Here is a 16,356-nt window from a genome sequence, read left to right on the forward strand (position 1 = left end):
TTTTTTTTTTTTATCTGAAGTTCATCCGAGCAGCTTGGGCACATCACGACTATATCTCATGGGAGCTTTTATATAATTAATATAGAAAGAGGCTTCGCCCCTAACTTCGAGGAGATTCAAACTCTGACCTCTTATGTAGAAGCGTTGGTCTTTTGCCAATTGAGCCACCTCTCGGGAATTAAACAAGGCTTTTAGATGGATGTGCTTCTAACACAGTGATAGGGTCCTCTTATGTTAAGTCAAATAAAGTCTTGGATTCAAACTTTTGTTCTTTCGCACTTACATTAAGAAGGGACCACTGAGATCTACCTTTTATTTTTTTTTTTTATCAAAAATTAGAAATGGTCCTCCTCTTAGTGTGTGGTCGAGAAATGTAGTGAACAACTAATCAATGGACCAGATAGGCACCACTACCCAAATTTAATATAAATCAATCAAAATTATATTACATTTGGTTCGGTTTTCTTAATTTATAATTAATTTGTATTATTTCCTAATCAGTTCACATGCAATTTATTCTTTGTAATACCTACTTGGGAAATGATGAGAAAGATAACTTTGGTTTTTCTTGTGTCTGCACATCATCCTCTTCATATTGGTTTGCCATGTCTTTTAAAAGATAAAAAAAGGGAATCATCCTCATGTGTCTCATTTTTAATCTTTTTAGTACTTATTTATCACATGATAAATTAACTATTTCCTTCAGTAACAGGTGGGGTTTTGTTAATCCATTTTAATACGATCCATCATATTCCATCAATACATAAACATATATGTTATAAATTACTAGTTGTCTCAATTGATGATCATATTCCATGGCATATCCTAATCTCTATACATAATAACATAAACACTATAAATTACTAGTTGTCTCATTGGATGATCATATTCCATGGCATATCCTAGTCTCTAAAAACAGTATTAGTTGTTTCATGGGTTTGTTAATAAGAAAGAAAGTATGGTAGATATTTTCACACCTGTTTTAATGGTAAAATTTCAGCTCCAAACAAGCAGAAGCACTGTGTTAAAAGCCAGTGGTTAACCCAAAAAACAGGTGTTAAAAGCCAGTGTAAGTAAGCACTAAGATTTCACAGAAATTTCACTAGATTCCGTGTAAGTGGTCAGTCTATGGATTTTTAAAGGCCGCGGGGCGCGAACCGGGGACAAAAACAAAAAAGGGGTCCGGGGGGCCAAAAACAAGCAAACAAAAAAAAAAAAAAAAAAAAAAAAAAAAAAAAAAAAAAAAAAAAAAAAAAATAAATGATTTTCCAGTAATTTCCCTTGCTAATTTTGGGCTGAAACTTTGACCAGTGAAATGGATATGAACTCCTCTTATTATATTGGACCTAATCAGTTTGATCCATATTTGTACATTATTAAGTACAAACTGCTTTTCATCCTGTTCTCTGTAACCATCTCACACAACAAGCAAGCACACACACTCACTCACATACGAAGACAGAGGGGGGGGGGGGGGGTGGAAGAGGCCCTTTCATCCTCTCAAAATCAGCTCCCTTTCAATGAGACAAATTATACAAACTAAAAGTTATGTCAAGCAGAAAGAAAGCTTTACAAAATACAAAATGGCCAATTTTTTGTTTCTCTCCCAATCCAAAGTTGAGTGTGCTAGTACCAGGATCAAGCTAAATTGAAAACATGATACATGAACCTGACACTGATGCCATTGCTCTTCTCAAGAATCTTAAACAAGCGGCCTCATTCCCTGCAGGGACCCAATGAGTTAGATTTGGAATCTATTCTAAAACTATATGCATTTGATAAAATGAGTAGAATTCCTCTCTAGCAGAATGCAGTCTGATCATAATGATATAAATATTTTCATGGTGGGCAGTTCAAGGTGATTATAAATAAACAGAACCGGTGAGGGAGGGAGGAGAAAAAAGAATAAAAAGGGGGGGGGGGGGGGGCATAAAACAAAATTTCACCATCTTGTCCATTTACTATTCCATTGTTAACTAGAAAAAGGATAGGGTTCACAAAGGAAGGAATGGTAATGCATAAAAACCCTGTAAGTTGGGCCAAACCCTTTACCCCTCCCCACACTGGACCCAAAAAAGATTTAAAAGGAAGAAAAAAGAGAGGCACTTAAAACCATCTTGAGTCATTTGAATTGTAGATCTTATCAAACTGCAAACGGATGGTTAGCATACACTTGGATTAGCAACATGCATAGTTTCAGATCCTTAACCATGCCGTGCACTTGGTTGTAACTAAGCAGGGTTTGGTTTATCTCTCAACCTATATTTGCACACTGCAAGATGCATTCTGTTCTCCATGACAAGGAAAAAATCAGTTACTTGTCTCCATGAAACCTCAACCCCAACCAGAAGAAAGAGAGATTAACAGAGAACTACTGAGATCATAAACAATTAATGCTAAAACCATGAAATTTTCCTAGAAAATGGATAGATCACAATGAAGGACTCCATGAAGATTAAACATGAATCATAAAAGCATAGAAAGCCATTGTAAAATGATGGAGGCTATATAATGGGGGACACAATAGAGAAGAAAGAAGGATAAAAAAGATAGGGGGAAGAAGGGAAATCTTAGAAGAATTAGTCTTGAAGAAGGGGAAGAGGGAGAAGAAAACTCATAAGAAGAAGAAGAGAAGAGGAGAAGAAGGGGGGGCTGCAAACACACAAAGCTCAAGCTTCAATTCATTTTTTCTATTCCATGCTCAATAAGCTGATTACAAGTGTTTAAATAACAAAATAAACATACTTGATACGAAAACAACTATAATAGGACTCTTGGTAATTTAAAACTAACAAAAGATTGATCCTACTAGGACTCTTAGGAATTTAAAACTAACTAAAACTTATCCTAGATATCCTACCCAAATAAAAACTTTGATTACATGATTATCCCAATAATAAATAACAAAATTCTAAATCCTACCCCCCTATCCTTAGCCAGTTCCGTGACTCCACCATCTGGACCCCTTCTCCATCAAAAACCTTCACCACATCCTCCGCCTGGAACCTTCTTCGTCCCCACCATCCCCCTGTCCCTTGGTCCCATTTGGTTTGGTTTAAAGGTTATATCCCCCGCCACTCCCTCACCCTTTGGAGAGCCCTCAACCTAGCTCTTCCAACCCAATCATTCCTTATTAGCCGCCATAGACTTGCCACCCCCAGCTGCTCCCTATGCTGGACTGATTCAGAGGACATTGAACACCTTTTTTTCTCCTGCCCCCTTTCCCGGTCCTTATGGGATAGAGTCCTTGCCTCCATTTGGCCTCGCTCGAGGCGATCTCATGGATTTGCCAGTGATTGGGTTTGGATCTTGAGAAACTTTGCTGGTCACTCTATTTGCGATCGCATTGGCAAGCTAGTTTTCGATGCCACCATCCACCATCTCTCGTGGGAACGTAATATCAAAAGATGGACTCCCAAATCCCGCTCTCTCGACTTGATTTGGGGAGCCATCTATTTTGATATTTCTTCCAGATTGTTATCTATTCCCCCCCCCTATGGTTGATTCTCTCAGAAATAGGTTAATTGTTAGTTTTTGGGGCTCAGCTCTCCTCTTATCCCCTCCCTGAGCTCTTTGAGTTCCCTTAGTTTGCTCTTGTGTATATTGCTGGTTTTTTAATATATTTAGTTATTCATCCAAAAAAAAATTCTAAATTATCACTAGAACTCCCACAAAAACAGTTCCTATTTTATCTCCTTGCAAGCTGGAGTTTGGGCCCACCAAATTTGAATCTATTTCCATGCAAGCTGGACTTGGGGCCCACCAAATATGAAATTATCATCTATGTTACTGTTCACGCTACTGTAGCGTGAATAGTAACTTCTGGTTGTGCTGCATCAATTTCTCCCTCTCTTAAAAAAAAAACTCGTCCTCGAGTTTCATAGAAAAAATTTGTCTCACGATTGGCACCACAAAAAAAAGGATTTGATAGGTTGTTGTAGCATTGTTCACAATTACTGAGAATAGAAATTAGGGACGATAAAGAAAGGATGAAGAATAGAAAAATCTCAAGGAGGAGAAGAAAACAAGGAAGAGAGAAAAGAAGGTTGAACAAACCATGAGATAAATAAGAGATCTATCCAGGTTTGGGCTTTGATACCAGAATTGATGTAGGAAAAAAACTAGAAACTAGGGGACCAACAAAGTGGGTTACTATACTCTTAGAATTAAACACTTATTCTTGACAGATAGTAAAGAAAGGAATTTGCAGCACTTGAAATCTGATTAATCATGCATGTAAGACAGCTAAAGTAGAGAAATAAACACAATAAATCTTACTGGTAAGCACAACTAAACAAGAATCAATAGGGAAACAAGGGGATGGGGATCTTGGCACCATAACACTAAATTGGATGCAAGGGTATTAAGAAACTTAAAGAAAAATAGAGCTGTCCTAATCAATATCAGATTTCTAACAAGGAAGTTTTGGGAAGTTTTTGTTTTAAACAAAACTACTGCCAAAGAATAAATAAGAAATATTTTAGGAGAGATAATGTTACCTACTGATCCTGGCTGCAAAACAGGGGTTAGAAAGCATATAGGAACAGAAATAAGAGAAAGAAAAAATATTTTGAAGTAGTGAATCCTAGGAAAGGAGAAAAAAATATTTTGAAGTAATGGTGTATCTGAAGAATGAGAGTAGGTGATAAGATAGAGGGAGGGAAAGAAAAGAACCAAAGAGAAGGGAAGTGAGACTAACAAAAGAAAACTAGACTGCCGTATAAGGGAAAGAGGGAAGAAAAAAAACAAAGGTTTTTTTTTCTGCAATAAAATTATAACAACCGTGGGGTTTGGGGAAGAAGAAGATTTCTAGGAAAGAAACTAGGTCTTTTTTTGAAAAAAAAAAGAGTAGATCTTTGTAGAAGAGAGCAATAGGATTTTTTCTAGTGGGAAACAAGGGTAAAAGGAGGAAAGAGAGCTTACCTGGAGAGAGGGGGAAGAACTAGTACCGCCAGGAGAGAGAGAGAGAGAGAGAGAGAGCATGAGCTTCTTTTCTAATTCTTTTTTTCATTCATTGATTCACCAAAAATGAATTTCATACAAGGTTTAAATAAAAAATTGATCCCTCACAACCCTACATGTTTAATTCTCAAAATAACCCCATCTTAAGTTGTAAATATAACCCAAACTCAAAATAATTCAAAATTGGGCAAAAATAGACTCTAGGCCCAACCCATAAAGACTCAAACATGAAATTAAAATATTTCAATAGTAAACTACTACCCAACCCACTAAAACTAAGGAAAATAACATGACAAACTGCCTATGAGCAGTGTTTTTCATCGAACCATAGGATCCTAGCAATCTGATAACCTCCGAACTCATCATCGATCCACATAGATGTTGTCGTGGGATGATCTCTACGTCGGCGTCGCTGGTAAACTCGGAACTGCTCATTGATGTCCTCATCAACTCTCCCCGACTTTAAAGAATTCACCTCCGGTGAATAAAGGCTCTGGTAGTACTCTAGCATGTCTGGGTCAAGTCGTTGTAGCTCTGCCATCGTGATCCAAGTGCTGTTGTTCTCAGGATGTCCCTGCCACTTAGCTAGGAATTCTCTGTAACCTCCCTCTTTTGTAGTTGTAACTCTCTCATCAAGGATCTCTTCAATTGTTTCAACTCTATCGTGAAATTTAGGTGGTACTGAAGTAGTAGGGAGTGAAGGGGTCTTACCAGCAGGGTCATCAAAAACAAAGGGAAGGGTGTCATCTGGATAGAAAGATGCAATAGTAGGAGTGCCATGGAAAGGGACAAGGTCCTCCACATTGAAAATATTGTTGATCCCTATGTTAGTTGGCAGATTAAGAACATATGCATCAGCTCCTATTTTCTTCAGAATCTCGAATGGTCCTACACTACGAGCATGTAGCTTGCTCGCTTTACCTTTAGTGAAACACTGCGGTCTGATCCTAACCATCACCATATCTCCTTCTTGAAACTCTTGCAGTCGTCGATGCACATCAGCTTTGGACTTATATTGGTCATTACTCAGTGCTATTCGTTGTCTTATACTTGTATGTAAATCAGATATGTGCAACGCAAAAGACTCGGCTAATGGGGAAGTCCTAGAATTGGACACAACTGGAATAAGGTCTATAGGAGCCTTGGGCTGGTATCCTAGACAAACCTCAAAAAAGGTGACAGACCAGTGGTTCGGTTCTTAGAGCTATTATAGGCAAACTTGGCTTGGGTAAGGACCCAGTCCCAACTGGTAAGGTACTCTCCTATAAGACAATGCAACAAGTTCCCCAGACTTCTATTAACAAATTTGTCTGATGTGTGATGTGTATTTGAATTACTTTGCGAGGCAACTAGAGCATAAACAACTCCTGATTCTTTACACTCAACTTCAAATTTTTGCTGATTTAGTATGCCAAGTGTTTTAGAGCAAGTTTGTTTGATAATACTGCCTTTATGCTCCACAACCTTAAACTCTTTTGGGACGGTAGGGGTCAATCGGATCTTTTTCCCTTTATATTCAAAGATACAGATGTTAGATTTCCTATAGGTAGTGACATCCCTATCATATAACCATCGTCTCCCTAGAATGATGTGAGCAACATCCATCTCTAGGACATCACACCACATTCTGTCCTCATAACCAGCAAAATGTAGGGGAACTAAACACCTAAAGGTTACAGGGATAATAGACTGATCGACCCAAGCAACCTTGTACGGTTTGGGGTGAGCCTCTAGTTTGAGCCCCATTCTGGAAACAACACTTTAAGCAATTACATTCATGCAGCTACCACTATCTATGGCGACTCGACAGTTCTTACCTTGATGGCAAGTATAGTAATAAAAATATTAGTCCATCGCCATTCATTAGTATCTTTGAGTTGTGATACCATACAATGCACAACTCCAAGCTTAGACCCATATACCATATCAAGATCCTCATCAGATATGTTTTCATCTGGTCTATGGTCTTCATACTCAAGCTCCTGATCATCATCCTGATCTAAATCCATATGGTCTTGCCCTCCAACATAAAGATTTCTGTTGGGGCATTCCCTAGCAACATGTCCAAATCCTTGGCATTTGAAACACTGGAGCTAGCCAGCTTTCATGGGGGAGTTCCCAAAATGCCTTTACCCTTGTTATTAATTGGGTGCTGTGGATTAATAGGGGGTCTTTGGAAATTGGTAGTGTTAGGGGTAGACCTTCGGAAACTAGATTCTCCAGGTTGAAAGCTATTCTTTTAAGGAAAAGTCTTCATGGATGTCTCAAGTTCTAGAGCAATCCTAAAGGCTTGAGGGACATCTCGCACTAAGTAGGGTGCAAGTCGTGACCAGATATCTGAGTTAAGTCCAGTAATAAACCTAGAAAGTGTTTGCTCAACATCCTCACGAGTACGGCTTCTAATCTTAAGTTCATTGAATTTGGCCATGTACTCAGTCACAGTTAATTTCCCTTGCTTTAGGGTATTCATTTCATTCAACAAGTTCAGCCTATAGGTGATAGGTAAGAACTCCCTTTTAAGCCTTTCTTGCATCTCAACCCAAGTGGTCACTGGCTCAAGTCCTAGATTGTTCTCTTGGTACTCTAATTCTGTCCAAAAATCTTGGGCAGCCCTGGTAAGCTTAATCTTAGCAAACCTAAAGCGAATCTCTTCCGACATATTATAAAAATCAAAGTACCTGTCCATTTGTCTAATCCAATCTAGTAAGACTTTTGCATCTATTTGGCCATCATAAGAAAGGGCCTCTACCTTGACTATCCTCCTAATATCGAACCCTCTATCATGGGTGTCATTGTCATGCTCATAGGTTGCATGAAGCATAGGACCAAGATGTCCACGTGCTCCATGACCTCTACCTCTACCTCTTCCATTACCTTGGAAATTATCCCCAGTTCTATCAAGATCCTCGAAGCGGTGGTCAATGTTTTGGAGGTCCACTTGGTAGTTTTCATTCTTAGGTCCATTGGCTTGAGTATTATGTCCATGCTGCTCTTGCTGTCCCTCTATGGCTGTAAGTCGTGTTGCAAGGGTCCGAACATTACATTCTATGGCCTGAATGGTGGTGGCTTGGGCTGCCTGTGCTGCCCTTTGGTTATTTAACTCCTCTTGAGTTGTTTGAATGGCCTTTAAGATCTCTCCATTTTGTTGGAGCAGCTGAGTCAATTGGTCAGGGGTCAATTGGGCACTTGATGAACCAGTCATATTGTTTCCAATTCGGGTTACTACCATACACAGTTTGACCTAAAGACACCTAAACTAAAAACCAGCAATTCTAACAACTCGAAACCTAAAAGTCCAGCAGTACTGACACTCTAAACCATGCTCTGATACCAATTAATGGGGCCCAATTTTGAATTATTTCCATGCAAGCTGGACTTGGGGCCCACCAAATATAAAATTATCATCTAAGTTACTGTTCACGCTACTGTAGCGTGAACAGTAACTTCTGGTTGTGCTGCATCACTATATTGCCAGGTCATCGAAAAAAGGACATCACCAGAAAATACAAGGAACTTTGGTAGAGAATAAACGAGACATTACAGATGTCTCTGTGTGTGATTATTTCTTTTATGGGTAGGGTGGGTGCAGGACATGAATTATAGCAAATGAACTGAATTGAATTGTTTTAGAAGCACCAGCACATGAATGAAGCCCTAAAGAAGCCTAGGTCATCATTCTTTATTTTTCCACAAGATTATGTCTCTTCAATCCAATTGTATGTGAGTGTTACTTTGCTTTAATTTCTCCAAACCTAATTCCCAATTTTATTTTTCTGTTTCATAATGCAATAACTTGTCACTGACTTATTCCAAGTACACCACTCCAAAAAAACAACCTGCACCTTTCTCTTTCAAATCTGTTGTGGAGATTGAGCGGTCACATGATGAATCACTTGCAAGCAAGAAGCTCATGATAAAGCAGGATATAGAACTGAAGCTAGGTCCCTTGGGGACTCTCCAATGCTTAATCCAATATTCCTCACAACAGCAGTAATTAGTGTCAGGAACCAAAAGAACTAGAAGTACGAGAGAGTACTAAAATAGCTCAGTGAGTAGCTCTCTCCACTATATGATAACAATATTAAGTTGACTCTGGGGAATCTTCTGTTCATATGAAGGCAACAAGACAACAACACTTGAGAAAGAAAATATTGAGTTGAGGATGACAAAATGATTATTTAGGAATCATGCTCAAGTCACTTTTATTCCTGGATAAGAAATTTTAGAATAGCTATCTAAGCGGAATTTGAAATATCGCATCTTGGACAACCATATCTTTCTTAAAATAATTCTATCAATGTTAATGATCCATTTTTTGTTCAACTGAAAGAGAGAAGGGGAAAAGAGACAGTCTACATGGCTATATAAAACAGTGTATATGGCATCACTCACCCCAACACTACGAAACAAGGAAAACTGGACTGAAAACTTTCATATGAAACATGAATAGGATATCCATACATTACTATAGTAAGATTTAGATGAGGAACTTTGAACATTGCCTGATTCTATATAAGCATACCTTGGATGTCCTCAGTTCATTTACAGCCATTCTAAGAGAATCGTCAGATAATATCAAACGTGATAATGCACCAGTGCTTAACCTGCACCATTCAAGAGAGAATGCAATGATTCTAATTGATAGTGGGTTAGGGTCTGGTAAAACAAGTTAAAGCAAGAACCAGAATGCCTGCTGTATTATATCAAATATTTTATAACTCCAACGAATAGTGGAATTTTTTATACCCCAAAAGCTTTGCTGCATCTGATACAGAGCCATCAACTGCAAACATTAGGTCCAACAAAGCTTGCATTCCCTATAGCCGAAATAAATGAAAAATTAGACCGAGATCATATTCATTTACAATCCTTGTAGGCTTACAAACTTTAGAGAGATAATTAGCATACATAATATGATAGGGCAATACCAAGACAAATTTTGGATTATTTGGTCCAATTTGTGAGCCACAGTCTGGTCCTCTCATAGTTGACTTTGCAGGAAGAATCTGAAGAAGCTCAAGTGGAGGTTTATAGCCATTCAAGTCAACTGGTTTCCTGACTAGTTCAAAGGCACAAAAATGCTACCAATCAGTGCAAAACACATTTTCATTTCACAAACAAAATAAATACACTGTTATAAGGAGCATAACTATGATATATGTTCTTCATTTATTCACATCCATTCATCTCAGGTGGATGTATCCAGAAATTATGCATCTCCAAGAATTTTTCCTAACAATTTATTAATAATTGAGGAACAGATGAAGTATCAAATAAGTAAGATCTCTTCCTTTTTTCAATTCATGACTAACAAAGAAATTTAGCCCTCTTCCAGTCCATCTTTTTTCCTTTTCCGATAAATAATTCAAAGAATACTAAATTGCAAAGGTAAGTCAACAGACTTCCAAGACAAAATTTAAGAATAAGAATCATAAACAATTGCAAAAACCTTTATATGGTTCCACAGTGATTAAAAAACTCTGAACAAAACATAGCTGATAAACAAAGAAATGGAAGACTTCTTCACTGAAGCAAGCCTTGAAGATTCATCCCAAACCTGACTGCAATTTGAATGTGTTATTCCAGTCCAAGTGTCCCACCCTCAATTGGGAGATCATTTTTTTTTTGGATGAATGAATAATATATTAAACAACAAGCAACACTACAAGAGAAAAATACAAAAGGGCAGACAAGAAAGAAGGAAAAAAAGAGGGGGGGGGGGGGAAGAGCAGGGAGCTCAAGAGGGGGAGAGGAAAGAGCAGCTGAGACCCCAAAAACTAACAATCAACCTGATTTTGGGGCTGTCAGCAGCAGGGGGGGTGGGGGGAGGGAGAGCAATCTAGAAGAAACATCAAAGAAGATGGCTTTCCAAATCATGTCTAAGGATCGCGATTTGGGAGTCCATCTTCTAAGGTTGCGCTCCCACCAAATGTGATGGATGACGGCACTAAAGACTAGCTTGCCAAGGCGGTCGCAGATGGAGTGACCGGCAAAATTCCTCAGGATCCAATACCAATCACGAACGAACGCGTGCGAGCGCCTTGAGCAGGGTCAAATGGAAGCAAGAGCTCGATCCCAAAGGGGACAGGAGAAGGGACAGGAGAAGAAAAGGTGGTCAATGTCCTCTGAACCACTCTAGCAAAGGGTGCAGTTAGGGTTGGCGGGGATGTGGCGGCTAATGAGGAAAGATTGGGTAGGGAGAGCATGGTTGAAAGCTCTCCAAAGGGTGAAGGAATGACGGGGAATGTGGCCTTTGAACCAAACCAAATGGGACCACGGGACAGGGGGATGGGGGAAGCAGAGAGGATTCCAAGCGGAGGAGGTGGTAAATGATTTGTAAGGCAAAGGGGACCAAATGGTGGTATCTTGGGATAGGTTGAGGATCGAGGGGAGCGCATTCCAAACATGTGTGAGACTAGGGTGGGGGAGAGGGGCCCAGGCCCTGCAGGAGAGATGGAGTCTAGCGTGGTTGTCTTAGGGATGTGAGTCTCATAGGCTGCACGGGGACCAAGAAGGTTGAAAAGAATGCCCAACGGATGCCAAGGGTCAAGCCAGAAAAGGGTGGAGGAACTGTCCAAGACTTGGATAGAGATGGCGGAGAGAGCACGGGGCCGAAGGAGGAGTCTTCCTTCAAATCCAGGAAGAGTTTGAGGGGCAGGAAGCAGTCCAAAAAGAATCCTATTTGAGAATGTAAGAATAAACCCAGGAGACCCAGATGGAGTCATGCTTGGAAGCAATCTTCCAAATGAGCTTAAGGAGGCAGGCCAAGTTAACATCAAGGATACGACGTATGCCAAGGCCACCCTCAGCTTTGGGGAGACAGACAGCCGCCCAGGAGATGGGATGAAGGAATTAGGAAGCTTCTTGACCTTTCAAGAGGAAGGCACAGAAGAGGGACTCCATGGACTGAATAATGGATTTGGGGATAGAGAAGATGCCACTCCAATAAAGGTAAGAAAATTGGAGGACAGATTGAATGAGCACCACTCTCACAGCAAAGGATAGGAACTTGCCTTTCCAGAGCTGAAGTTTTTTCCTAATATGTTCAAGCATAGGAGAGCAGTGATGGCGGGTAAGCCTACCAGGAATAAGAGGGAGGCCAAGGTAGGTCACAGGAAAGGAGCCAGGATTGAACCCAGAGAGCTGCAGGAGAGAAGCTCAGGTAGCATCCGAGACACCGGAGAGAAAGAGAGTGGATTTGTTGAGGTTGACACAAGCCGGAAAGAGATTCAAACAAGGAGAGGGAGGAGAGAATGGTGGAAATGGATTGATGGTCAGCTTTGGAGAAGATCACGAGATCATCCGCAAAGGCGAGGTGGGTGAGGTTTGTGGATCTGCATTTGGGAATGGGAAAGATGAGGAATTGACCTGTATTAAATTGAAGGATATGGGAGAGGACCTCAAGAGCCATGGTGAATAAGTAGGGTGAGAGAGGACAGCCCTGGCGGATTCCCACCCCGGGAGTGGAAGAAGCTGCAGGGGAGCCATTAGTGATAATGGAGAAGCGAGGGGTGGAGATACAAATCTCAATCCAGTGGACAAAAGCCGGAGGGAATCCCATAGCAGAGAGGACCTCGCTAATGAAATCCAAACGGATTGAATCAAAGTCCTTATGAAGGTCCACTTTTAGGAGGGTAGCTGGGGAGTGGGAAGATCTATCGATACCTCGAACAATTTCCGCACGAAGGAGGATATTATCCGAGATGCTCTGACCTGAGATGAAAGCAGATTGGTTAGGGCTCACCAGAGAAGGAATAACCTTCTTGATTTGATTGGCAAGGATTTTGGAAATGAACTTGTAAATGACATTGCAGAGGGAAATGGGGTGAAAATCAGAAAGAGAAGAGGCGCCAGGCTTTTTAGGGATGAGACAAAGGAAAGTTTGGTTGATGAAGGAGAGCTGTGAAGGATTAAGAAGAAACTCCGAATGGCGTGGATGAGATCATCCACAATGAAGTCCTAGGAAGACAAAAATAAACCCATACTAAAACCATTAGGGCGAGGGGCCAGATTAGCTTTGTGAGAGTGGATGGCAATGAGGATCTCATCAGGGGAGGGGATAGATCGGAGGAAGTCCAGATCAGAGGGAGAAACGAACTTGCTAAGAAGAGAGGGAGGGAGAGAGGGCCGAGGAGGGAGGGAAGATGGAGAAAGAAGACTGGAAAAGAAAGAGACAACTTCATTCCTGGTACTAGGGAGATCAGTGATCCAGGATCCATTCCTAGACAGGAGACCAGGAATGGAGTTGTAGTTCAAACGACCTTTGAGGGAGCGGTGGAAATAGGCATTGTTTGCGTCCCCAAGTTCGAGCCATTTGATTCTCGCTTTTTGCCTAAGAAAGCTTTCCTCCTGAGAGGAAAGGGAGAGAGAATGCTCTTCCTCAGCGAGAGAGGGATTCAAGGGGTCCCCATAAAGAAGGAGCTGGATCCTAGAGAGATTAGAAAGGTAAGAGGTGACTTAGAAGGAGATGATTCCAAACGTGGAAGAGGTCCAGGATCAGAAAGCGAACTTAGTGTTTCTGAGCTTGTGGGCTAGAGCAATCAAGGGGAGAGAGTTACAGTGGGTCGGCTGATTCCAAGCCTCAATGACTATAGGGAGGAAAGAGGGGCTAGAGGTCCACATGTCGAAGAATTTGAATGGCTTGGGGCCAGTGGAGGGGAGATCGAATATACGGAGGATGCAGGGGGAGTGGTAAGAGAGGCTAGGTGGGGAGAAAAAGGCATGGGATGCAGGGAAGGAGGTGAGCCAGGACTCATTGACAAGGAAGCAGTCAAGCTTGGTGGCGATGCGGGAGGACAGAGGAGTTAGGGGAGCAAAACCAGGAGATCCTTGATTTTTTTTTTTTCCTTTCTTTCTTTTTCTTGTTTCTCCGGTAAGTTTTCATTGGAGCTGGTGTCGGAGATGTGTCGGCAAGGATAACAAGGGATCTGAGCTGTATTTGAGAGGTTTTCTTCCATTTTTTCTTCAAGCAGCGGAGCAGAGCTATTTTCACTGGAAAGTCGTGGATTCAAAGAGTTCGGTTTGGGCAAAATTCCATCAGAGGAGTTGACATTTGAGAAACTTGATTTGCAGGAGGATTCTTCATGACCGAAGGAGGCACAGGCGTTGCACCTTTCAAGGATCAATCATAGGCTATGATTTGGTTGTAATGCAGCCCATTGTCATCTTCGATGATGATATGAGGGGGAAGGGGCTTGGCTGCAGAGATTTCCACGCAGATTCTAGCATACGAAAGACGCTCCAATTTTGAAGTTTTCAAATCCGAGCAGAGGGGGCGTCCAATTGTTGAGCCTATTCTACTGAGGCAGTCTTGATTCCAGTAGTCCAAGGGGAGTCCTGGGAGGTTGATCCACAGGGGAATAGTATTGAAGTCGACCCTGCAGAGAGGCTTAGAAGGCTCCCAAGACTTGATGAAGATTGAAGATTTACCAACAAACCACGAAGATCCTTCAATGGCTTTTGCTTTACAAGAAGGAGAGGCAAATTTGAAAAGGAAAGTATTTGTGTCGATCAGGTGAGTTTCCAAAGAATCTTGAGCGCGCCATTGCTTAGACAGCGAGGTTTTAACAATGCCAAGGGGAGGGCAAGGGCGAAGAAATTGGCCATACACAGCAAGATTCTAGAGCTTTATGCTATCAGCAGTGGCTTCCGAAGGGCAGTGAACCAGGGGGGCTGAGTTTGGGGTGGGCGCAGGCGGGATGAAGGAGAGGTTGCAGCTGTGGGAAGGTAGAGGAGGGATAGGCGAGACTCACGAGAGGGAGGGGTTAAACAGGGAGCTCCAGGCTTTTGGGGGAGACTCAAGGGAACAAGGGATGGCAGGTTTGGGTTCAGGAGGATTTGTGGAAAGGGTGAAAGCAGATGGGGGGTTGCAGAAAGAGTCAGATGGGGAAGGAGAGGTGGATGGTGGCTGAGGGGGGAATTGGGAGATCTTACCCATTTGAGAAGCCTAGTTACTACTTCTAGAACTATTTGATATTCTGGGTATCACCTTATTTCACGTCATGATGATAGACTAGAGTTTGCATGGTTTTGTTTCTTTTGTGGCTAAGATATCACCCCAACATACTGAGACATATTGCTGAGAGTTTTAAGAGTTGAAGAACCTTGATGTTCACCTAGGTGTTTCTGTTATTATATTTTTTTCTTTCGGTAAACCAAATTTCATTCAATACAGCAACTAGTGACATGATGTACTGGTAATGTGTGGTTGTTCTATAGTGGACTAGGTTCATAGGTGTGCCCCATTTGAATCCTTGTCTCCCACTATATTTTTCTCATTCAAACGCTATGTTCTTTAAGAAGGAAACCAATGGGGCGGAGGGAGTGGGAAAAGGAGGGCAGAGGGGAGATCACCAAAGAGAACTCTGTGAAACTTCAACGAGAGTTCTTGATAACACCACCAAATCAAGAGCTACTTTGGTTGCTTTACATCCCATAATCAAGACACAAACACACACACCTCTCATAGATTTAGAAGTAAAGGGAGAGGAAAGAAATGCAGCAGGCAACCAAAGTTGGAGGGAACCTTTAAGAGCTAACAGAGTGCGCAAACGAGCCAAGGCTGATGCTCGGTTCCTATGTTGTGAGCGATCCTCGGCAGCCTACACAAGACACAAAGCCAGTTGAACTTACGACATGACTGAGTAACGTTGCAATGAAAAGAAATGGGTCCAGAAACATATGCAGAGAATGAAGCTAACCCAAGTAATCATTTTAAGTAAGAACAACTGACTTAAATAAAGATGAACATTGGGTTTGAACCTTTTAAAAGATGCAAACAAACGCCAATGGATGGTTCAAAATCATCAGGATTGATGACATTATTTTGATTCGGTATTTAATCTCTCAATAGTAACCAAAATAAAATTCAAAACTATTTGTCTACTATCCAGTGTCAGTCCAAGTCCTCATCCCTCTGTTTCTAATTGTTCTTTCAATCTTTAGGTCTGATTTTGAAAGAAAAGAACGGACCTGAGCTATTACCCCGGAGGGAAGGTGCTTGAGGCGGACTGCGCTTTCTCGCTTGTTCCGGTGCTGGCCACCAGGACCAGAAGATTTGTACGTATCCATTTCGCACTGGCTCATCAGCTCTTCGTCCGACAATACCAGAAAATCTCGACCCCCATTGCTGCTACCGCTGCTCAAAGAGAAGGCCTTCATTTGCGTCTGAAACTGCATCTGAAGCCAAGGTGTGTTCGACCTGTTCTTCAGAGACACATAGAAACCTGAACAATTTCCAACACCCACCATCGGATTTCGAATCCATTTCGAGATAGATTGAGTAATAAACATTCTTCCTCTATCAGAAAAGAATGAGTTCTGTTCTCTTCCCTTGGTTTGACAATTTTATACATTCGCCTGAAAAGAAGAAAAAGCAGTGGGATTGATTTTACT

General features: G+C 41.3%; 1 protein-coding gene across 1 annotated transcript; it reads right to left on the reverse strand.

Moving 5' to 3' along the window:
• Positions 1-1,284: 1,284 nt before the first annotated feature.
• LOC149010114 (uncharacterized) lies at positions 1,285-16,344 on the reverse strand. The gene is made up of 6 exons (XM_089162221.1): positions 15,934-16,344; positions 15,488-15,563; positions 9,891-10,021; positions 9,709-9,779; positions 9,485-9,566; positions 1,285-1,723 (listed from the first exon to the last, which is right to left on the reverse strand). Exons 1-6 carry the CDS (start codon positions 16,252-16,254, stop codon positions 1,703-1,705), a joined length of 702 nt encoding a protein of 233 aa, XP_089018347.1. The 5' UTR covers positions 16,255-16,344; the 3' UTR covers positions 1,285-1,702.
• Positions 16,345-16,356: the final 12 nt, after the last annotated feature.

This window comes from Hakea prostrata, chromosome 7, assembly GCF_041222555.1.
Source record: "Hakea prostrata isolate BN-2017 chromosome 7, UWA_Hpros_2, whole genome shotgun sequence".
Taxonomy (NCBI): domain Eukaryota; kingdom Viridiplantae; phylum Streptophyta; class Magnoliopsida; order Proteales; family Proteaceae; genus Hakea; species Hakea prostrata.

Bases quoted from the DNA above. Each gene is read 5' to 3' on its own strand.
- LOC149010114 (XM_089162221.1), bottom strand. From the start codon at position 16,254: ATGTTTATTACTCAATCTATCTCGAAATGGATTCGAAATCCGATGGTG. The intron at 15,564-15,933 runs GTCCGTTCTTTT...TGTCTTGTGTAG, and splicing joins CCTCCGGGGTAATAGCTCAG to GCTGCCGAGGATCGCTCACA. The intron at 9,780-9,890 runs GTATTGCCCTAT...TTTCGGCTATAG, and splicing joins ATAATCCAAAATTTGTCTTG to GGAATGCAAGCTTTGTTGGA.